The sequence below is a fragment of the Camponotus floridanus genome, unplaced genomic scaffold (assembly GCF_003227725.1).
Source record: "Camponotus floridanus strain SB8 unplaced genomic scaffold, Cflo_v7.5 scaffold5, whole genome shotgun sequence".
Taxonomy (NCBI): Eukaryota; Metazoa; Arthropoda; class Insecta; order Hymenoptera; family Formicidae; genus Camponotus; species Camponotus floridanus.
The window spans coordinates 4,358,978-4,384,236 of record NW_020229658.1 but is presented as its reverse complement, the minus strand read 5'-3'; the positions used below and the strand labels follow the sequence as shown (position 1 = coordinate 4,384,236).

General features: G+C 30.0%; 1 protein-coding gene and 1 long non-coding RNA gene across 4 annotated transcripts in view; one reads left to right on the top strand and one right to left on the bottom strand.

Annotated features, from left to right (window-relative positions):
* Window positions 1-1,781: 1,781 nt before the first annotated feature.
* LOC105258030 overlaps window positions 1,782-25,259 on the top strand; it is a 37,995-nt gene continuing 14,517 nt past the window's right edge. For 2 of the 3 annotated variants that reach the window (XM_011269081.2, XM_025412241.1), the window contains exons 1-4: window positions 1,782-2,044; window positions 3,219-4,394; window positions 6,355-6,498; window positions 14,403-14,580. In XM_011269081.2, coding sequence (XP_011267383.1) covers window positions 3,410-4,394; window positions 6,355-6,498; window positions 14,403-14,580 — 1,307 coding nt within the window. In that variant the 5' untranslated portion in view covers window positions 1,782-2,044; window positions 3,219-3,409. The other variant, XM_025412242.1, reaches the window with a different exon arrangement.
* LOC105258029 lies at window positions 19,924-21,656 on the bottom strand. Its single transcript, XR_889710.3, has 2 exons — window positions 21,452-21,656; window positions 19,924-20,742 (listed from the first exon to the last, which is right to left on the bottom strand). It is a non-coding gene; the product is annotated as an uncharacterized LOC105258029 (long non-coding RNA).

Here is a 25,259-nt window from a genome sequence, read left to right as displayed (position 1 = left end):
TAAACTTTTCATATATATACATTTATATATATATATATATATATATATATATATATATATATATATGAAAAGTTAGTGTGAATTCTTTTTTTATCATTGGATTCTTCAGTTTTGATATGATCGAATCAATAATATGAGCGTATGACGTAGAAGTATTATTAATAAATATCAAATAGTAAAAATATCAAGAATAATAATATAATATTTCTAGTGTCGCAGTATTCGGTAGTATAAGCTTCCTAAGATGTTAAATTATAAAATTAATCACGTAAATTTTATTTTATAGATATTGTAATGACGATTATACTATACGTATAAATTGGAAATGCACGAAGAATTTATTGCTTAGGTGATATGTACACAATTTGATCTGGATATCGGTATTTTCCCTGTATATATCTGCTCTCTACTGGTCTTTGATATTACTAGTTTCCCGCATTGCTCGGATGATATAAATCAAATGAAAAAAATAATTTGTTACCAACATGATAATTTTTTAAAAATTTTAATTCAACTCTTTTTTTAACAATTTAATATAAATTATGAAAATTTTTTCTTGAAAAAAATCATGAAATAAAGCAATACTATATTATTGGCATATATTTTTTAATAATCTTTTTTCTAAAATTGATTAAATTTTCATTGAGTTTTCAATATGCAAATTTAATTAAGTAGAGTTAATGCATGGGAATTATTATAGATAATTTATTTTCTTTTATTTTATGTAGATAATCAATTTTGAATTTATCAAATAATAAAATGGAAATTCAAAATATTAGCGAAATATACAGAATCTTGCTTTTTGCGATTAGTTGCTTCATTGAAAGTGTTATTTAACGATGTTAAATATAAAATTATGTAATTTGCTTCTCTTCTTCCTTCTTACATCTCAAATACTTAGTCTCTACCGTCTAAATTCAATTCGAAGCTTCTCTGTGTTATAGCTCTTGCCAAAAACTGACGTGTTCGTAGAGAGTGTAGTGCCAATCGATGAGCTGTTGATGAGAAGGCCAAATCAGATTCCTCCACGCGCACTTTCATAGTGCGTACTATAGTGCCTTACTAATTAGAGGACGAACTGTAAACGGGCTTGAACCAACATTAAAGCATATTAGATTTTGCAATATACCTACATGTACTACACGTCTACCTGTTAGATAGATAGACTGTTGCGTAGCAGACCTCAATAAGTCCACAGTATCTCCATGAATTTCCTCGACATAAACATAACTTTTGATAGACTATCGATAGACTTTATTACTTTTATAGACCAGAAAGAGCGTTAATTAAAACTTAAAGACTCTGGTGATTTTATTAAATTTATTATTTTAGTATACGTGATGAACATGACATATTTAATTGCGCATGTAAATTACAAAACTTATTTATTTTTTACAAGTTTTAAAAGATATCTTTGCGTAAAGATAAGAAAATAGATTCACATAATTTATTTTTAGTTTTTTGTTATATAATAAATTTTGTTAACAATATAATAAATAATATTAAAATGTGGAAAACATGTTATAACGCGTGATAAAATAAAGAACAAAAGAACTAAATTTTCTAGTATGAAATTAATAAAAATATGACGTTATTTTTAGATAAAATATTTTAAAATATTTTAAAATCATAAAGACCCTATAAGAATCGTTAAAGTTGTAAATAACATCGAACGCGAATACGAATTATTGAAAGAGTATATGCGAGAGAGAAAACAACAGATTGCCCCAGGGCCGAGTTGGATGCGGGAAGGGTGGCTTGCGGCGGATGCGAAGCGGGTGGTGCGGGGTTAACTTCTATATTGCAACCCCTCAGTAGCGTGCCGGCCATCGCCGAAGTGGCATCTTCGTGTCGACGTTTCGTTCTCCTCGCGACGCAAAATTTGGTCCGACTCGACGAGTGCGTTTATCCATTTAGGATTAGATTTTTTTGATCAGCGCGATACGAGATTTCGCATTTCGCCGTTTCAGGCACCACAACGTTACCGTTTGACATCTTGGCGCAACTAGATAACGTGATTTTCTTCGACAACGACGATCAACAGGTTAATCTCTAATCGGCTAACTGGTGTATCGCTTTGGCCAATGATCTCGTGTATATCGTCGTATTTATTTATTTTACGATGTAATTGACACATGTATCCTATTATTTATTATCCATATCATTTATTACATATTTTAACATAGACAATACGTTATGTGTGCGCGTGACAATTAGTGTTTAAATGCTGTTGTATGATTTGGAAAATAACTTTTTGAATGATCAATCTTCCTTTGTTAAAATTTTTTATTGTCATAAGATTATATATTTTCTGATTTTCTAAATCAGCAGTAAATATAAAAAATTTGACTGAAATAAAAATATTTAGAAATATTTATTTAGGAAACACTGAATTTTTGTTTAACTAAACGTCATAATTTTTAAAAAATAAATTCATTATTTTACATAATAATTATTATATGGACTTTTTATTTTGATTAAAAGAGCAATGCTAATGAAGTAATAATTTAAAATATTTTATGCTTTTTTTATTTTATTTACATCAATATATAATTTTCAACAGATTTTGATCGTGAACTTGACATAGGTGCGTTTTAACCTTGCGATTATAGGTCACGCGCTATATTACAGAGTAACATCGCGCGCGCGTAAATTTCATCATAATTAATTAATCAGAAATCGATTAAATATGAGATGAAGTAATTTTTCGTTTAATTAAATCTATTTAAGATAACTTTCTGGAAAATCGAAGTTTTAAAGAAATATAAAATGATTAAGTGTATGTAAAACTTAAACTCTTTCTCTTCTCTGTCTCTCTCTTTCTCTCTTTCTCTCTCTCTCTCTCTCTTTGTATCCTTTCCTCTCTTTGTGTGTGTGTATGTGTGTATGTGTGTGAAAGAGAGAAAAATTTTCTTTGAAATAAGTAATTATATGTGAAAATTTTTCTTAAACTTTATATATTATGCTTTTAATTTTAATGTAAATAAAAAACTATTGATTACTGAACTCCATATATATATATAATATGAAAAAAATTTGTTAAAAAATTATGTATACATAATAATTTCATTTTTTCAATTATACTTCTTATTTAACATAAATATTAAATTTTGTGTTTGACAATCCAGAAAACTTATTTAGCTAGAACGATAATTAAGCGCATTTATTCCGCAACATTTTTCAATTATGTAGATTTATATAAAAATTGAATTTGACAGCAAATCCATTGAAATGAGAAGAGCGGCTGTTGTAGACGACATTTACGGATTAGCTTGAAAGCCGACGGCAATCGTTTCTGCAACGCGACAATGACAAAGTCACGATAAGTATCCGGCTCAGAGCGTCGATCTGTCAGAGATAACGCGATCCGGAAGGAAGCTAAATCCGTCAGAGAGACTTTGTGTCGGAGATGGCGACGAACAGTCCCGGACAATCGATTCATCTGAAATCTCCGAGGAGCCCGCGGCAATTGCCAGCGCTACCTCGCAATCAGCAGCAGATGCCGATCACCGAACAAAGGAGTCCGACTCGCGGTCAATCGTTGACCAAGTCGCCCGGTACCCCGCTGGTCTTCGAATTTCCGCCCGAGTACTACCCGGAGACACCCAACACGAACTTCGACTTCGACGAGTTTGGGCGCGCCGGCGAGCTCGAGCAGCAGCGCGGGCCCAGGAGTCCCAGGAGCCCCAGGAGTCCCAGTTACTATACCCGCGTTACGGGTCCACCGCAAAGTCCCATGACTCCCAACAGCGAAATACTGCACTCACCTGGCCACAAATCGCCCATCTTTCAGTTCTGCGATCCGCGCAAGAATTTGAAACAAGCAGCGAGCTACCCAATGTCAACGACCTCGTCATCGACGATCGATCGTAGTAGATCAGTCAATTCATCATGCAGTTATGGTCAGAGGAGTCCGAAACCCTTTGATCGGCGAAGAAATTCCTGCTTCGGCCTGATGAGTTTGAAGAGTCCCATGTCGCCGACAATAGTAATGCCGACGTCGCATAACTCGACCAGTCCGACCAAAACGGATCGAAGTCCGGATGTGGATCAGAAGGGTGTCAGCAGAGAGATCGTGGGATACAACAGTAACGACATGGGCAAAACATCATCTATGGAGGGTTCTCTTGGTATGCACGAAAAAGCCACCGAGGTAACCGGCGAAAGGTCGAAAAGTATAAAGATGAACGGCCGCTTTAATAAGAGTCAAGGATGCCTGGACGAAGTTGGTCGTGAATATCATGAGGGTTTAAAAAAGCGCTCGAAACATAGAAGGGGCGAAAAAAATATATCTCGACGATCAACCAGCGATCTGACAGATATGGGCGAGGCTGATACTGAGATCACTATGCTATCCAGCCCCAGAAGGAGAGGCTCTATGAAAGGCGGTCTTGGTGAGTTTCTTCTCTTTTCCACGAAACTTTTTCATCTCCGTTTAACAAAGGATATTTTTCGATTAAATCTTTCTCTGTCTCTTATTTTTGTATGGATGGCTCGATTTTGGCAATAATCGACAGCCGATGTTTTCAAGAGGCACGAAATTTGTTCGTTTATTTGTTCGCTCTTTCTTTTCTGACTTTTATTTGATTAAAGATATTATATAACGTAGCTTAATAACTAATATATAAAATTAAATGTAAATAAAAATATTTATAATTTTATGTTTATAATTTTGTGATAAATTTTAATAACTTTGTAACAATTAAATTTCTAACAATTACGATATTCTTACTCTCTTTAATTTAATATCGTTCATTTAATATCATATTTTCAAAAATTTTATAAATTAAAATCTCTCGTTAACTCTTCCTCTCTCCCTCTCTCTTATTTTGATAATTGAGTTAATTTTATATTAACTTTATTATAACTAAGATTCACTTATTATTAACAACTATATTGTTAATATTTACATTTGCAAGCATTACGATAGCGTACACATTTATAATAATATAATAATTTAAAATAAATAATTTAAATACTAATAAAATGCAAACTTTTTGTGTTCCAATATTTATAATATTGCGGTCATCACAATCACAGTAGATTTTTTGTGTGGGATATTGTGATTAAAGTCCTTACTATAGCGAGCGTGACGCAGATCGATTCGGGTGGAAACGAGAATTACGACGACGACACGTGAATAATCTCGGCACGTGCACTAGCTACCGATAATTGGCCTCCGTGGAAGTGAAATTTGGGATTTTGCCATGGCAAAATTCGTAGTCTGCGAATCACTTGTTCTTTTAATCCAACCGAGTACTCTTCTATTGATGAAAATCCATAACGCACTTTAATAATGGGCATAATGCAAGCTTTGTAATTTATGTGTTAAACGCATTTGTAATTTATATACGCGCATGTACATATACATATATGTATACATACATATGTACAAGAAGCTCTCATAATTGCTTTTTGGCATGAATCTATATGATGTGTGATCAGATCAAAGAGAATAAATAAAATTGATTCAATCTCTTTATTTATTTTGATATTTTCTTCTTTTTGAATCTTTTCTTATTTCCGATTTTTTTTTTCGTTTTTGTTATTCCGCTTTTTGCGTTCTCTTTATCTTTTCTTTATTTATTATGTCTTTTCGCTCCTGAATAAAGCTAAATGAAAAAGCTGTAGTATACTCTTGAGATTTAATCCTCCAATTCTCTTCGATTATTGGCCATTCGACTTTCATTAGTTTGGTAGTTTCATTGGTTAGATTGGTAGGAAAATAATCCCGTGAAACACGTGTGAAATTATAAATTTGACAGATTTGCGAGATATTTCTCATGTAATCGAACGTCAGAGACATTATTGAAATATTACTTGATTTGAGGAAAATTAAATATCGGTTAGTTGAATTGAGATGACATTTTATTGAAATATATATTTTGCGGGAGTTTATTTATAATTCTTGAATAATAAGAACTTATCTTTCAATATCACGGTAGTAGTAAAAATATTAAAAGTATCTTAATATAAAACTATTTTACTGTTTAGTGAAATTGAAATTAATGTGAAAGTAGATTACTGTTTAGTGACTTTTAAATGTATATTCCTGATGTACGTATATTCGTTTCGTAAAGAGATGTCACTCTCATATTTCTCACCATCAAAAATTTATTCTTGCGAGTGTTCTGGAATCATGAAAATTTAATGGGCATAACATAACATTGATGATGAACATTTCCTCAAACATCGCGCTCTCACAACAATATATCAGTACACGATGTAACATACACACCGAAATAGTATGGCGCATCATGATGCGGTTTACTGTTTGACGATCCCTTTTGAACACACGATGCAAATGGGCTGGGTTAGATTTTCACGAAACTCTCGTATGCAATTATGTTACAGCATATCTGGCATCCAGACGTGGCTCCCGCGATAGTCAATGTTCCAACATATCCAACGTTACCAATGAAGATGTAGGTCCATTAAATTTTAACGCTCATCCGCGTGGCCGACAACGCAGAACTTCGAATTTTCTTGAGCTACCAGGTGAGTGCATTTATAATTATCAGATATGTATATCTATGTTTAAAGTTCAAGATTGAAGTAATATATTTTCTGAGTTTTTTAAGAATTGAAGAATTAAAGTAATAATCATGATATATTAAAAATGGTTTATTCCATTAGCACAAAAGAAAGGTTTATGTTTACAATATATTTATATATATTTGTAATATAAAATTATAATATAACAAAAAAATTTAACATGTCTCGATTAAATTGAGTTAGTTTTGATTTATGATTTGTAATACAAAAGAGAGCATAACATTTATATAATACATTTATATAAGATATATATGTATATGTATAAAATATTAAAATTATAAAAGAAATTATGCAAGATTTTGCAATAATTAGTTTTTTCTTAACTAGTTTTCACGTGGCAAAATGTTACATAAGACGATATAAAAGGCAAAGCTTTACTTTGCTGTTATTTTACTTAATTATTTTACTTAATTATGGTACCTTTTGTTTTGTATGTTTTCCCGATATTCTTAATAGAGAGATCACGTTTTTGCTTGGACCAAATTTAATATTTATTTTATGTATAACTTATAAAATTATTAAAATTTGTATTTTCTTTGACAAAAATTTCAATTTTTTACGCATATTTTTTATATATTGTTTAATAAGATAACTCTCTTTTATATATATCTATAACTATTTTATTATTCTTCACATTTTATCTGCTACATAAAAGATATCTAAAGATATTTTTCTAATTATATCTAACAATCATCAGACTATAACGTATCATCAGACTATAATTGTTTATATATTTTATATATAAACAATTTTATATATAAAGTTTATATGATATTCGTGTTAATTTTTAGAGTTTCGTATTGTATACTTTTTCCATGTATGCCTATTTATCGGATTGACCTCTTATCAAAAGCTTGACGTCATCAATTACGTTTGGCCTGGTTAAAACTTTGAATGTATAGTTTGTTCATCAAAGGAAACATCAGCGACAATAAGATAAACGCGTTCTGTGAGTTCGCCGATTGGTGTGAAAGAAAATTTGTCTTGTGACATTAAAAAAATTCATGCGTATTGACAATATATATAAACCATATAAAAAAATTACAGCATTTCGAATATTAAAAATATCGAATATACATCGAGTATAAAAAAACTTGAGTTTAATAATTAAATTAAACTAATATTTTTAAAATATATCATGCATAGTCTTAGAAAAATTGAATTGAACACATTTTAATTTATATGTATGTATGTATGTATACATATATTACACACACACACACACACACACACACACACACACACACACACACACACACACACACATATATATATACATATATCTACATATATATAAATTAAATATTTATAATCTTTGTTGAGAAATTTCAATATGTGATTTCTAATTCAACCTTTCTAAAGAAACTTTAAAGTGACAGATTTCAATATGAGACCGACAATAGCTTTCATATTTGAAATCCAAATATGCATAATCTGCGGTATCAATCATGATTGAATATTTATTCGACATGTTGACCAGCGACATTGCTGTTAGTATGTTTACGAATAATCATAACGTATAAATATCCTATAGAACAGAATGTATTGTAACTACACGAGCATAACTATTTAAAAATATTATGCAGTAGTGTAGATAAAAGCAAATTAATTTATTATATTATATTTAATGTTTTAATAACTTATTGTTTCTTATGTTCTCGTAAACATTTTTATTAAAATTTTTTTGTTAGAGAAAATTGGACTTATTTTAATAATAAATTTTGACTAAATTCTCAATCAATTATTTATTTAAAATTTTAATGATTTAGACATGTTACGATTATTAACAATAAAATCATTATAACTCTTGATAAGTTGCAATGTGAACAAGGCTTGACAGAAGTCATTTATTTCTAAATGAATAGTTCGATGTATCGATCAGAGTCTACTACTTTTCCATGATTGCTGATAAATTCGCTGTCAATATTCAAGAGTGAGCACATTCTATACAATATTATTATGTACATTTTGCAAAAATATCGTACAATTTATTGGACTTTGTGTGGAAATGAATTTTATTCAATATCGAATTTTTAATATTGTACTACTGACTCCAATTTTTATTTTTAAAAAATGCACACGATGCATTTATTCTTCTGAAATTTTACTTTCCACGAATTTTTATTATACGAATTCCAGAACAAATAGAAAGAGAGTAAACTGTCATTTTGACATACTAGCTTTACTTTCCTACATCACTTTTTATATTTTGATTGTGGCAAAAGATAACGATATCATACAATTTAATATAAGAAATTAATACGATATTTATTCTCATTTGCACGATCCATCGGTTATTATTATTTTATGCTTTGATGTTATACAAATGTGAAGCAGCTTTAATATCGTTGCTTTTGCGATAATCTTTTCTTTGCCTAATGAATAGTAAAAGACTAAAACGGTTCTTCTTGTTACGTTTAACCATAAATGTAAATGTAGTTATATCTCCAAATTATCCAACAGTGACTAAATAAAATAATTACATATTAATATATACGGATGTGCGCGAGATGTTGTTTTAGCACGTGAAATGTGCGTATCGCGCGTGTCAAATTTACGGTATAGTGAGTTGATATAAAGGAATTATGAATGTCTCCTGCACGTGTAACTGCCGCAAAATTAATTTCTAAACGTGGCCTACTTTCGAGCTAGATTTATTTATGCGAATAGCGGGTTTTCTCTCGCGGATGAGAATGACGAAAGCTGTTCGTGCATTTGCATTTCTAGAAACGGAGAAGGGGAGTGAGTATATATAGTCTGAAAGCTCAAAGTTCTTCATTTCCTCTATAACAACGCAAAAGTTGTACCCTTATGGCAGTCGCGCCGTCTGCGATGCTTTAATTAACCGTTCATCGCACTTGAAGCCGTAATATTGAGTTTAATATACGTGCGCGAAGTATAAAATTAATATCGGTCGCTCGAATCTCATCGTGTAGAGCAATTTCGTAGATTGCGACATCTTGCGAATGCATATCTGAATTGTAATCTTGTTCGGATCATATGTGACTAATTGTTTTATGAAATATAATAATTGATTTAATTTCACGTTTTGATAGTTGTATATTATAACACTAGTATAATAGTTAAGTATTTTTAATGTCTTTTTTAATTAATATAAAATGTTAATGCATTTATTAGTTTGAAAATCTGGGAATGATTTAAAATCTTTGAAATCGAAAGTAATTTAATTTATCGAATGTTTTATTTCGAGCTTTATATATATAGCCGGCAGCTATTTGAATGAACCGTCCTGTCTGATCAAAAACTCTCTGATTCTGGTGTAACTTGAAAACCACATGAAATTGTCGGATTATCCAGGTATTCGAAGTAGCTATCCTAACACGCCGGAAATTAATTACTCGCTCATCGTCTTCGTAAATACTTTGTGCAAACAGCATGAGACTCCTTGCCGCAAAGTAATTTGTGATTGTAAGTCGCAACGTGTGGAATGAAGACAATAAAAGATTAATCATCAGAGATTTTCTTTCAATGTGTTTATATCAGAATATTATTATTATTTTTTTTATATTAAGACAATCTCTATATTTAATAAGATATACACATTCACACAAATTCACACATGCAAACAGATCTTATATATTTAATTAAAAAATGATGATCTATATAAAAATGTTTTAGGAGATTACAAATCTCTTTAAAAAAAACTTGATTATAAAAGCAGAGAGTTTTAAAGATGTGAAAATATATAATTCGAAAATTAGATTATCATATGTATATGGGAGAATCTTAATTGATGAAGAATATATTACAATATTTAAGAAAGAATATATTATTTTAAACAATATATTTTTTTCGCGATGGTTTTTGTATAAAATTTTAATACGAAATTTCCAGAAATCAGAAGCTTCTGCATTCTTTGGGTAGATAGCATTTTTTCGCCTTGCATGAAATTACCTTAGTAATGATAAGAACAGTGTACGCGGCAAAATAAAATAAAAAGAAGATTTGTCGTTCCTTTACAAGTCTTTCTGATAGGATGCTTTCTACCCTCCGTCGCTTAATACGTTGCCTTCGACGAAATCTGTTTTATTATTCACCATTTTCTATAAACCCTCTTCTTTCTCAAGATTGGATTCCAGTGAAGCAGAATTTCGGCAGCACAGATATAATGCTCTGATCGTCTTATATAATCGTGAATTATTAATTTTTTTATGCACATTAAAATGTAAATTTCTTACTTTCGATTTTTGTTCAATATTGTTGAGAATACCCAAGAAAAAATGCACAGAAAAATATGATAAATTGATAAATAGCTATTGATTTTTATCATTTATTTGAAACTTTTGAAAAAGATTATCGGAATTTAATGTTGCAGAAATTAAATATATATATGAAGCTAAAACATGTATTCGCATTTTAAGTTTTATTTATATTTTATTGTTAATTTTATGTATAATTGATAACAATGCACATTTTCAAAAGTCAATAACGAAGATGTATTGACATAGACATGATATAAATATAAGTTAATTATATAATTAATAAAATTAATTAAATAATTAATAAAATTAATTAGATATTAACTTATATTTATACACATAACTACGAATTTCTTGTCAAGTATCATGTGTTTCAAATTTCTTAAATGTCCAGTTGAATGTAACTATATTAAAGGTTGAAATGCTCTAATACATATAGACAAAAGATGTGTACTTTTACTAGTTATCAAGTACAATCTACAGAAATACATGTGAAAATAATATGACATAATTATAAGTGCGAGATTGATTGAGAAATGTTTGAGTTATATGACAATATTGTTTGCCTTATCGCATGGTTAAAACACAATATGAATTATAAATATATATATTTTTTTATTGATTGATATTTGATATTGATGCATTGATTGACTGCTATTTGAAATATTATGTATAGTAGAGTGTCAAACAATATGTGTCAAACAATATCAATAATGAAAAATACAAACATGTCAAATATTTAATTTTATGAATGTGATATTATTAGAAATTTGGAAGATACAGTAGAATAGAAATATCTCATAATTTTATTCAATAAATAAAATATATCAGTTTTTTTAAATTAACCTATAAAAATGATTTCAATATTATGATAAGATTAAACATAAACAATTTTTTTAGATAATAAAAAGATATTTAATTTAAAAAAGAAAAAAGCATATGCATATTCTATTGTATTGTTTAGTTTAATCGCATAATTTTATCGCAATACGTTAAGAAAATAGATGCAAGTTTTGTGCAAAATAACTACAGCGATTCTCAACAACTAAAATGATGAGACACGTCTTTTGACATGATACCAACAGCGTGCATAAATCTACGAGTACAAGAAATCAAAAACACAAACAAATTAAAATTCGCAGCTTCGATTTTCTTTGGATAGAATAATTTAGTTATTTTTATTAATAATTTTATTTATGTCACTTTCATATATTGCATAGAAAAAGCATAAATGAGAATGCATAAGATAGGAAGTATAGTGATAGATGACTTGCGCAGTTATAAGGATAATAAATCCTATAAATCATTTTGTTAAGATCGCTAATGATCGACGTCACTCGCGCCAGGTCAGTTTTTATAGCATGCGATATTATTTATTTGAAAAGCCTTGTAAATCGGAAACAAGTCTGTTGAGTTCGGTCATAAAAGTAGCGATCCAATTAAACTTGCTAACTAAACCGAATCGATCGATCGATCCTCCTTCTTACTCGACTCAGCGGTCGGTCTTGATAAAAGAATGAGATCTTGAATCCTGAAAAATGCGTCTTGATTAGTTCATTCTCGTTTGAGAGGTCTTTTAATCGAATTCTACATGGAAGCCCGGATTGTCTTCTAGAGTATTAATGTGTGATCTAAATACAAGTGCAGTTTGTGAAATATTTTTATATAAAATAATTTTTAATAAAGATTTAGAGAGTTTTTTGTGAATTAAATTTTAGTGAGAGATGCGGAAGATTTTTAGGCTTTATATAATGTTGAACGATCAATTTTATTTAAGAAAATTTTAATTTGGAAGGAATTTATAAAGATATTTAAATTGACATGCTAAAAGTTGTGAAAAGATATAAAAATTTGAAGTTATTTTTATATCTCAATTTTCGTTGATTATGGTATTACGTTAATAGATTATAAAATATATGGTTTAAACTTATATATATATATATATAAGTTTAAACCATATATTTGATTATATTCTAACGTATATAACAAGTTGTACTAATTCATTTTTTACGCCACGATTAAATCTGTATTTCACAGTGCGTATTCATATTGTCAGTTATTTTGTATAATTTAATACGAAGTTAATACGAATAATCTGTCTCTGAAATCTTTCATATTTGTCGTATTTAAAAACTGTAACCGATAATTATGTGTTCAGTTAATTACATACGTCGTTTGTTTGGGAAGGTTATCGATTAGTATGCGACTGGTAATATTACGTGTCCGAGATCCGTTCCGACGTAGGATTTTATTACATGGGATAACTGATTATATCGTGGAATTCACAGTACATTTGTTACAATGATATTCGTACGATTTATGATATCGTCGCAATAATTCTTTGTACGACAAAGCAGCTACGAGGCAATTCTTTCCGCTGTCTAATCATCCAAGTCCGTCGACACGTTTGGGTGACAAATTATAGCGAGCGGTCGCCCACGTTGACCCGCTTCATTTTCGTTATCCGAGCGAAATAGCATGCTTGAAAGTAAATGAACTCGGAAACGGTATCTCATTTGTATGTCTGTCTCTTCTCTCTTCCTATTTTTCATTTTCGTACACTATATTTCTTCCGTTTACGCTGATTTTTGTGTATTATTGCTTCGTATTCGACTTGTATATAATATTTCAGTAAAAATGTGAGAAGCAACTTAAATGAATCAAAACAACATGTTGATAATTGATAACTTTTGATGAACATTCAGTGTTTGACTAGTAATTATGCGAGATGGTCAGTACTCGAGTTGCATACTAAAATTATTACTATGTAATATACAGTATATTCGACGTTGAATCGATATCGCTCGGTAATGGAATTGAATATTTAACTCGACGATATTGGTTTAGCTATCATCGATTGTCGTTTATCTAGTCGTGTTAACGGTGTAATAACGTCGTACAAAAGTCGGGACGTTGTCATACGCGCTGTAAAGTGTTTCCCATGACATAAGTGTTAGTAACGCGTACGATCGCTGGCTAATTAATTACAATGGATATAAGTTCGATACACATAACAGAATAAAAGGATATATTTTAAGTCAAGAATTTTACAACGGATAAATTTGTAACTTGCTTTCGCGCAATACAGATTAATTGTCTACGTATGTCGATGTATAGATCAATCCGTTGATTTTAATTCTATCAAAAGCCGCAATATTTATCATGTGTGCAATAAGCCGTTGTATGCTTTTGATTATTCATAGCAATCACTTTTAAATTATATTGGGAGAATATAATGAGGCACGTTAAAGTCGTTTATCATCATGATTCGTATCTCTTGCGCGCACTCTAGATATAGATAAAAAAAGAATTTTTAAAATAATTATTATGAAAATAAAAATAGACGGAATAGATATATACGATTTATATCTTTCTTTTTCTTTCTTTCTATTATTTGAAATAAATAATTTAACAGTTTGCTGCTATTATATTATTAAATAATCAATACTGTCAATATAATTATTATATTAAAATATTATATGTAATTATTAGATATATTTATAGCTATATACTTTTTTCTTTTATATTTGTATCTACATAAATAGATTTCACATATTTAATTATACTAGATATTAATTATTAGAAATTTTTTAAATAAATTTTAATATTTTTTTTATTATATTACAGTACCGGATCACATACGACCACGTGTGCACAGTCTACCGGAAAAAGCGTATAACCCCAGGGCTAGCGATGACTTGTACAGGCTTAGAGCTTTTAGTATCACTCACAAGGGTGTCGTAAATCGAGGTGATTCTATCATTTCCAGACGCAGCAGGAGCAATACTTCCGTCAATAGTAGCAGGTGAGTTTGACTGAGACTCTCTATGATGTTGATATGCGCGAACGGAATAAATTAAAGTTATATTATTTTTCTTGTTTGATGTATTCACACATCTATGCATTTGTTTTACATGGCACATAAATTGAGTATTTATGTAATTCGAAATACGCGAACATATTATATAATAAATGATAGACGACTACTGGATCTTAAGTAAGCTGCAAGAAGATATTGCCGGGAAATACATTAGCGTATGAAATGTATCATACTTACGCTATATACACTTTCGATTTAAGTACATGCTACATTATTTCGTAGAAGATAAATGTATGTATTAGAAGTACGCTTATATTGAAAATGCATACAATTATAAATTATAATCATGAAGAGAATCTTATTTTCATTTTTTTTGTTTAAATTTTTAATATATTTGAGATTTCAGAAAATCAGACTTGATTAAATAACTATCATAATTTTCTCTTTTCTTCATATAATGCAATATTATAAATATTGTATTATAATACATATATTTAGCCGCATATTAATCGTATAAAATTTCAAGAAAATTTATCTATTTAGATCCAGAAATTTTCCTAAATTCTTTAATATGGAATTAACTATTTTAATACATTCACTAATTATTATTGTTATAAGATAAGTCAGTTTGTGTTTATAAGCTGAGTTTAAACAAAACTGATTTAATAATGAAAACTAGCGTCTAGAGGCAATTTGCTTTATATACTTTATATTATAAAGATAGTATTATTTAATTCTTTTTATGATTTGTTCTTTATATTTTACAACATAATATCTACCATAAATTTTAACAAGATAGACTGCATACTTAAATTTCGCGCATATATATATATATATATATATATATATATATATACACACACACACACATATACATACATACATACATACATGTGTGTGTGTGTGTGTGTGTGTGTGTGTGTGTGTGTGTGTGTGTGTGTGTTCCTTCGGATATAAGAAAATCAAATATTGATACCAAAAACCGACTACTTCTTCGGGTCAATATTTATTCTGGGAGTTGAACGAAACGAAGTGTCTCATTCGTTTCACATGCTATTCTGAGCGTGGAAAAAGGAGAGGATTCGATATAGAAAGGGGAAGGTGATGACAGAAAGGAGCCTTACAACATCGACAGAGAATCGAAGTAAAGATACATTAATCTCAAATACGTGATATACTATCTTCAATAAAATATTTTTTCGTATTTCTTATCCTTACAGAAGTTGTCCTACTGTTTTCTTTCTCTCTTTCTTTCTATTTTTCTCTTAGTTCCAATGCTGCCAATTTGGGGAAGCACGCAAGCGAAACGAAGGTGAAAGAAAATTCTTTACGAGGGGATCTAATCCTGCGACTTGTTGAAAGTTGTTAGGTCGGCCTAATTTCTTCCCTTTGCCTTAAAAAAAGCAGTAGATAAACGAAGTTTTCCCATATCTTTTAATAGTAATGGTACAAATTGGATATTTTAGTCACCATAACTTTATTTTATTTTTGTATATAATTACATTAGAAATTTTTATATTTTTATATTTTTAGAAAATATCAGTCATTATATTAATAAAACTTCGATCATATAATATCAATTTATTATCTCAATTTTATAAGTAGTTTTGTAATAAGATTAATTATTAATATACTCAGTTTTTTTCGTCATAAATTATCTACACCGTTAATTTTAACAAACTTAAAAGATACGGAATAAATAAGCAAATTGCTATTTCTACGATTAACATTTTATTTAACTTTAATCGCTTCACTTTAACGCGCGTATCAATTTACTTCTTATTTCCCGAGAACCTTTAGCAACTTCTTGTAATAAATCTCCGGCACTCAAATTTTAATGTCTCCCCACTTAGGAAATTGAACGAAGCGAGTTTGTAAACTGCTTTACGCGGATATTGCAGATAGAGTTCAGCGTTTTGCAACTAGATTATTTTTGTTTGTGAATTGTATCGGAAACGGAATAACTTTCATAAATAAACCGTAACGGAGATGGCCAGAATGCGTATCCATGAACTGAAAAAATTTTTTCACACAGAACGGACACTGTGATAATATAAATATGTCATCTGAGAACTTGAAATCTCGGATGTCGCAGTTCATTCTTATAAGATACATATTATAAAAAAATCTCTCAAATCTACAGATGTGAGTCTCCTAAGAGAAATTTATGGAGAGAATTAACTCTCTTTATTATATTTGTAAATCAATTTTGCACGTACACATTGTATACACATCCGTATATGTATGTATATTGAATTTTTCTATAAATTCTATAAAATTAAACAATTAAAAAGATGATATAGTGAAGATTATGAGAATATACATTTTTTATTTTATACACACATTCAATTTACAACATATGCATATATATACATATATATGTGTTTATATATATATATATATATATATATATATATATATATAATGGCAATTTAAAACAATCGTTTACAGTTTTCTTTATGATACATATTGTGCGCGTATTATATGTATTATTATTACGTACATGTGACACACACACACACACACACACACACACACACACACACACACACACACACACACACACACACACACACACATATATACATATATACATATATGTATATCATATATTGAAGATAAATTAGAAATGTGGAGCATATTTTGTGATATTTCAAAAATAGAAATTAGAAGTAGAAATTAGATTTTAAAATAAATAAATAATCCGGACATAAAATCTTTTCTGAAATTCTAACACTCGTTATACCTAATAGATAACCAGCATAAGAGTATGTAGAATATTATATCGATTATAGAAATACGAAGCGATCTTGGTTATTTTATTGAAGCAGAGTTGCTAAAGATTAAAGAAACAAAGAAGCAAAATACACTGATTATATATTATTGATATTGTTATTGTTTCTTTTTGAAAACAGAAGTCTTCTATAAAACCTTAACTATGAAATGGTATGATAAAATTGTGATAAAGTTTCAATTTGGCATAAATATCCGAAAGAAATATATTTCCCGATTGCCGCAACAAGAAAAGTAAAGATAAATGTACGCGAAGACGAACGTTTATTTGTAGAATAACATTTTGACACGAAAGATTTTTTGGTAAATAGTCTTTACAGGAACAAGACTAGTAATTTTTACATGTCCTTCTATTTGCGAAAATATTTGTCTTTTATTTTTATTGTTTGTTCTTGAATTGATGGATCAATTTTGTAATGAAAGCTTTTACTGTTTGAATATTTCTTGAAAATCGATTTTTATCTTTACTCAATGTTTCTTTTATCGACATATTTTACTTCTGTTATATGTGTACTTGCCTAAACTAAAATCCTGTCCAGTTATGATATAACATGATGGATTGTTTAAGTATATTTTGGAAGAAACGAGATAGATATTGTCCCTTGCCAGCGGGGCTTCTTTGACATTCAGAATGAAATAATTCTCCAAAGTTGTATTTACAGCATGATAAATCTGAAAGTTTATCATGATATGGCTAAAAGATTGTAGGCGTCAAGAAAATCACACAATATTCGCTCGAGAAGAGAAACTTTTTCCAAATATACGTTTAGATATACAGTCTCGTATTTCTTGAAGCTCGAATAAAATAGCTTATAGCGAAATTAACAAAATACATCAAACTTTGCGAAGACTTTCTTTTATGAAGGATATTTGCATTAATTTAAAGTGAATATCGCTTTACAAAGGTCATCTCGTTTCTGTCAAAACTAAATATTCGGTCGCATAAAAGATGCATCAAATAAAATGTTACCGACGATTCGCGATCTATTTCTTTCCGTCGTGCAGAATTTCTGAATGGAAGTTGTCTCGATGATATATGTGACCTGCTTTCGCGAGGATTTCTGTAAACGATCCATCTCGCTTTTGTGATCGAGTATATTAAAACTCGATAGAAATGTAATTCAAGTAAAATATACATTGGAGAACTTAATGATTCTTAATGCTATTTTCTATAAAAATTTGCATGCAGTAGTTGATTTGATTTTCTGTTTTATAAGATATAAATATAATATAAATAAAATATGAGAAGAGCTACTTGAAAATTCTAAAATTAATGTTTAATATTTGTAACAATTGTTTTTTGTAAAGAATATATATATATATATATATATATATATATATATATATATAAAATGATGTAATCATAAATTCATGAAATTGCGGTTACTCACATCAAATATTAATCCACCATATGATTCTGTCCAATCAAAAAACGCATGATCAAAGAAACATCTCTTTCTATCAGTTTTTATGTGGATTTTTAAAGTATATCAATCGTGAGAAACAGAAGTCAAACAGAAGTCAACTCGCTAGAAGATGCGAAAGTGCAAACGCTTCACATGGATCATTCGATTCGTGTTCCGCAGTTGCTAAAGCGTTCGAGAATTCCCATATCCTCCCGAGTATTTGCTCCATTTGCGTGAACGACAGGATATTGAAACCCCTGTTCTGTTACCGCCGTGCCAAGATCCCAATCTCTTCTCCCTCTTTTTTCCCATACGCGCTTTCCCTTGGGAAACAGTTATTTCTCAGTGAATTCTAAAGGGTGTTATACTGAACTTGGCGCGCGATTCTAAAACTTTCATCGTTGTTTATTGCATGTTCCGCAGAGCAATTAAGAGCATTATTTAATTTTAAAAGGGTGTCTCCCCCTCCCCTTGATAGCTTCTCTTTATCGCCCTACCATCCTCGATATCCGTCTTCCCTCAAATTATATTTCCTTTCCTCGACACAGTTCTCCCTATCATTGCCAGGCCATAGTCGTACGTATCAGCTCGGTTTAGTATTATTATGAAAGAGTACAAAGAATGAGAAATAGAAAGAAAGAAAGAGAAAAGAAATGATATGAGAAGGTTGCGATTCATTATTATACATTTAGTAACATATAATAAGTTATTCCTCAGACTACCTCCTTCTAAATTTTTTCGGTATTAGCTTTGTGCTAACTAATGCCATAGAACTTTATTGCTCTTTTGGTGTCACGACTAGAATTGTCTCATCATTGATACATTAGTTTTATATACATATATTAGTTTTATATTAGCTTCTAAAAAATCTAAGAAATATAAGAATGGAAATATTTTTTTTTTAATTTTTAATTTCCATCTAAATATGCGCAAATATTTAAAATATATGGAAATATTAAATACGAGTATAATCCATTTTTATGTCAATTTATATTTATATTATATATGTATATCTTAAGTAGTTTATTTATGAACATATTTAATAAATTAGGAAGAATGAGTTAATAAATAAGATAGTTAATTATAAATTATTAAAAAGTGAAAAAGGGTCAATGAACAAATGCGTTAATAATGTCTTAAAAACTTCATTATACAAAGATAAATGAGTAGTCACACATGTCAAGCGATCTATTCGAGGATCGACAGCGATGAGTCGATTAGGAAAAAAAAATTTGAAAGAAAGAAGAAAAAGTTGAATTGGCGGCGAACCACATCGATTGGATGAGAGCCAGAGGCTTTTGAACGTTCCTTCACGGGCACATTTTCAATTTCTTCTTGTCTGTCTCCTCTGACTCGTGGAATTTCTTCTCGTCGCATTGCTGCATAGACCGTGCATGCGACAGACTTGTTATTTCGGTGCACAGCCCTGCAACTGAACGCCTGAATCGGTCGATTTGACTCTTCCGCTCGATTATCGATCGTAGATCTTCGAGGTCGAAATTGGAGAAGAGGTCACGGAATTCCATCGTTAATTTTTCTTCGACGTTTTCTTACGATTTTGAGTAATATTTATTATTTTTGATATGATACGATTATTTTTTTCGCAGGAGGAATAGCGTCAAGTAGCGTTCGAGGATGAATGTTTAAATGATGAATCAAATTGAGCCGAATCTTATCGCGTTTTTAGCTTTTCCCTGCGTCAAGTCTTTTTTTATTGAGAGGATTTATGTTATTTTCTAATTACACTAATCGTTATACTCGATCGTTTCCTCGTATTCCATCGATTGGTGTGATCTGGTGGATGAGGAAGTGACGGATTTAATCGAGGTCGATGACTCTACGACTGACTTCGTCTGGATACTTTGTACAGATTTTTCCGCCAAGACAGATTTTGATGCTGACGTTATATTCATTGATTGCTCGACGAGGCTGCTGTTCGAATCGTTCACTGAAAGAATCACATAGTTTTCACACGATCGGATTGAATACTTAAAAGATTTTTGAATTACTTGTATAAAAAGATTGATAGACAGTTTTATTTATTGTATACATTTTTTTAAGGACTTGTAACATGGTTAATAGGTTTGAAGCGAATAATTTATATCTGAAAATAGGAGGAATATAATTTACCGTAAATTTAAAATTATAATAAGAGATGTGTGAAAAGTGATATAAAATAAATAAGTAATGGAGGAATCAATTAATAGATAATATACGTATATTAGAAATGATCACAGCTAATTATATATTATGAATAAATACAGAATCTATGCGAGCTTGTCAAATTGATTAAAAATAAAAGAGATAATATTACTATAATAGATATCTGCAAGTCGTAAAAATTATGCACATTATTACTCGAGATTATGATATTTCTTATCTTTGTATAAGAATCTGAAATTGCGTATATGAAACTATCATATTTAATAAAAAATTTGTCCGACTCAAGCATTATTTATTAATAATTTTTATTAATTCTTATTATTTTTTATTAATAAATCTATCGAAAGTTAAGCTATTTGAAATAAAATGCGAAGCGCGAGAGATCTTTTTAATTAAGAGTGTAATTGTAAATCAACTAAAATAGAAATAAATGCAGCTGTAATAATTTTAATAGAACTGTCTGAAACGTAAAATCCAATTTGTTGTAAGCCTACCTTTGGCAACTTCCATGATGAAGCTTATGGCGCTTTCGATGGGGCTTACGAAGGCAATACACAAGGACGCGAACTATACGAGATTAAATTCACGAATGGTACGGATGTCGGAGCTTCAGGTTATTCTAAACTGGTAGCACTATGGCGGAGAGGGAAAGTCTATGATCACGTGGCAAAAGATCAACAAGCGGGGGAAACGTGAAAAACTACGATGTGGAATATTCGTGGAATCTCGACCGGTGGTAGCGTGCAATGTGGATGCAATGCTGAGTCAATGCTCTTATGCATTTTAAAATGAAACGTGTTGCGAATTCCATATAATTTTTCGCTTTCCCGACGATTTTTAGAAATAATATAGTGAAATAAAATTCGACTAAAGTAATAATATACGATAAAAAAAGTCTAAAGCAATAATATACGATAAAAAAGTATAATCCAAAAATAAATAAAGAAAAATTTGTTAGAAAATCCAACTTCAATCTTTACTCAATTTTTTTATTGCCATTATCAAAAAAATTTCTTTTTCTGAGCAAATACTAAAATTGTATACATTAATTTTTACTGATATTTTTTATAATAATTTCTATTTAACATCTAATTAAACTCGTGAATAATTTTTCTAAGTGTGTGAATACAATATGAATTTCTGAATGTATTAATTTTTTTAAAATTATGATTGGTGTGTATATGGGTGTGTATATTCAGTGTATGTATGTATTCTTTACATTTTTTTGTTGCAATAATTTAACATAGAAAATATACATTACTTAATCATTATTAGAAAAATACGAGATAGCTATCACTTTTAATCGACCTTTCGAAATGTAATTCACGCTAATGTGCAGCTTTATTTGTTCTCTTATTTCTTTTTTACACTAGAGCGTTCATTCTAATCTATGTTTATTCGAGCATCTCGTAAAATATGCAATTCTTTGCTTCTTTCTCGACACGATTCTTTAATGCAATTTTCATATTTATACAACTGTCGAATAAAATGAATAAATAAAAGGTTTTCCGGGAAAATATTACAAATGGACTTTTAGTGGAAGTAAATTTTATATACTGTATGATAAATAATAAATTTAATGAATTTCATAATTTGCATATAGTAATTCGTAACTCTAGGAAATGTCTATATATGTATATTTATATATAATTTATAAAATTATTGAAATTATTTTGTGTGAAATATTTTATTAAATAAATGGATTTCCGTGTACTTTTCTGCAAAGCCTGAAAATAGCATGATGCTTTCACAAGGAGAGATAGCATGTCAAAATAACGTAACGGATGATGTTTCATAAAGAAAGGAAAAAATAATTAAACAATAATATATCGCAATAATGTTTTATTTATGTGAGACTGTCGTCAGAAGATATAAGGAGCTTCGGATTTCAAAAATTTGACTATATAATATTACAATTTGAAGCCAACAAAGTACAATCTATTTTTATACAGCCCAGAATCTGCTTTGCTCCCTCACAAAATCGTCAATACAGCCCCATCCTGCTGGTAGCCGCTATTACATTATAGAAATATCGTGGGAAGGACATTTGATTATTTCATGCAGAACCCCTACCGAAAAATAAATGAAAATCATGAGAAAGTTGGGCTTATCCCATAATAGGAATTTCACAAAAAAAATTGCTTGAAGCTTTATAAAAATCAATATGTAGAGACTCTCAGTAAAGTAAAATATATAATATGTAGAGATTCTCAGTAAAGTAAAATATATAATTCGTCATCGTCAGGAAATTACATTTTAATTGTAATGCTTCGAGATTATTAGAAAAATAAATTTTGTATAGAGAAAAATAAATTTTGTAATAATTGCTCATTATTTTTTTCCTGACATATTAATCTCTAATAATAAATTTGATAGAGCTAAATTTTAATAACAAAATTAAAACTTTTATTTTTCTCAATAATAGAGAACGCATTTAAAATGCAACGTAGAGTTATACATGCCAGAGAATAAATATATTGTATGTGTGTACAATATATACGTGTGCCGCGAAAATCTCTTCGGTAAACAAGCGGTCATGTCGCATCGCACGCTTTTTGAAACGAAAGCTCATGGATATCATACTTCTGTATTGAATATAATAGCGAAAAGTTACGGCGTCGGTCAACAGAATAGAAAGCAACACGTTAAACGGTCCTTACTATGGCAAATCCGCGAGAATTCAATCGCGCTCGGAGAGTTTGCGGAGCTATCACGAATGTTTGAGATATTCTCTTCGCATATGATGATGATGCGCTTAAAATTTAACGACACGTAAATGTCATACAATGTAAAGGGAAATTTTGCGGAAAATTATGTATAGCTTCAAAACAAAGATCATTTTTTTAACAAAAGTTTCTAACAAAAAGGTAGTTTTAAAATGCATGGAAAGGAGAAATGGCATTATGAAAAATTAAAATACACGTATGCAAGCTTCTTTTCAATTCGTGATAGGTTTGGTAAAAAGAAATAAAATAAATATTTTAATATTTTGTATTTTATAGAGAGAATAGTTCGTTTGAAGATAATTGAGTTTTTTCGGTATGCGCATATCATTTATGCGAAATATGCATTTCATCTTTCAAACTGAGCAATTATACTGTGTATATTGTGTATTGTACTGTGTATTCGCAGCTTTCTTGGCACTGACTTGCGAAACGTCACTGATGAATCAATAGTCACACTTGTATTTTCTCGCTTGGATTTGTTTGTCACTCTTTAATGCGATCTTACATTGAGTGTTTATAATACATTATGAAAATATATGGGTGAGTTCTCTTGTGTGAGGCGGTTTTTCAAAACTGTAGTCATCGTCCATTTAAGACTCAATGATCATTGATTCGATCACTCTTCTTTCCCGGGAAAGGATGACTCACGGTACTGTTTCTTGCCAATTCTCTCAACAGAGTCTCGCGTAGCGATCGTCATCGATGATTCAGATACTAGAATTCTAAGACTAGAGAGAGAACTTTTAACTTAGAAAATTTGACATTGTCATGGATTTCGTCCAAAATAGTGTTACGATGCAGACGATGAATTTCGACGCCACTTGCGGTTAGCTAATGTTGAGAAATATAATAATTATTCAAGTCATTATTTCGACGTGTGAGTGTCTAACTGTGGATTTTCTCTCGGCGGAATTTGCAGGTGACACTAACTGTGAGATAAACTGCTCGGCTTACTTCGCCGTAGCAATGCGCTATCTTGGTACTGAAGGTTGCAAATTTATTTATATCATAAGAATTGAATTATATTATAAAGAATTTAATGTTGCGAGATTGCTGTAAATTGTTTATAAATCAATATAGCATATTACAAACAGCGAATGGTACTAAAATCTCAAATTTTTTTTCTAACAACATATCGTTGTTAATAAATTGTTCGAGAAATTTATCATTACAATTGTAATTCAAAGTTTTACAATAATCTTAGATTAAACGATTAAACGGCTAATATTAACAGCAATATAACTTTTCCAATGTTACCCTTTACATCTATTTTAAAAAATAATATTTTTTAAGGGAAAAATACAATAGCAATTTCATCCATAACTTTTTTAGTGCGCAAAAAAATTACATGTTTAATAGTCACGTCCACTTCGTCTTGTATCCAACCTCTGGTATGCGAACATCACCAGCCTTGCTACGAAGCGAGTAACATCTCGTTAGCGCGTCTCTCAAAATAGTCACGACTTTGCCGGTGCTCGTTGTAAGCTCAGTTTTATTACCGACCGGCTTTTTCATTGTACGGGTGAGATGTAAGCTGAAAAAGAAATATTTTTAACTCATAAAAGCGTTAAAAGGC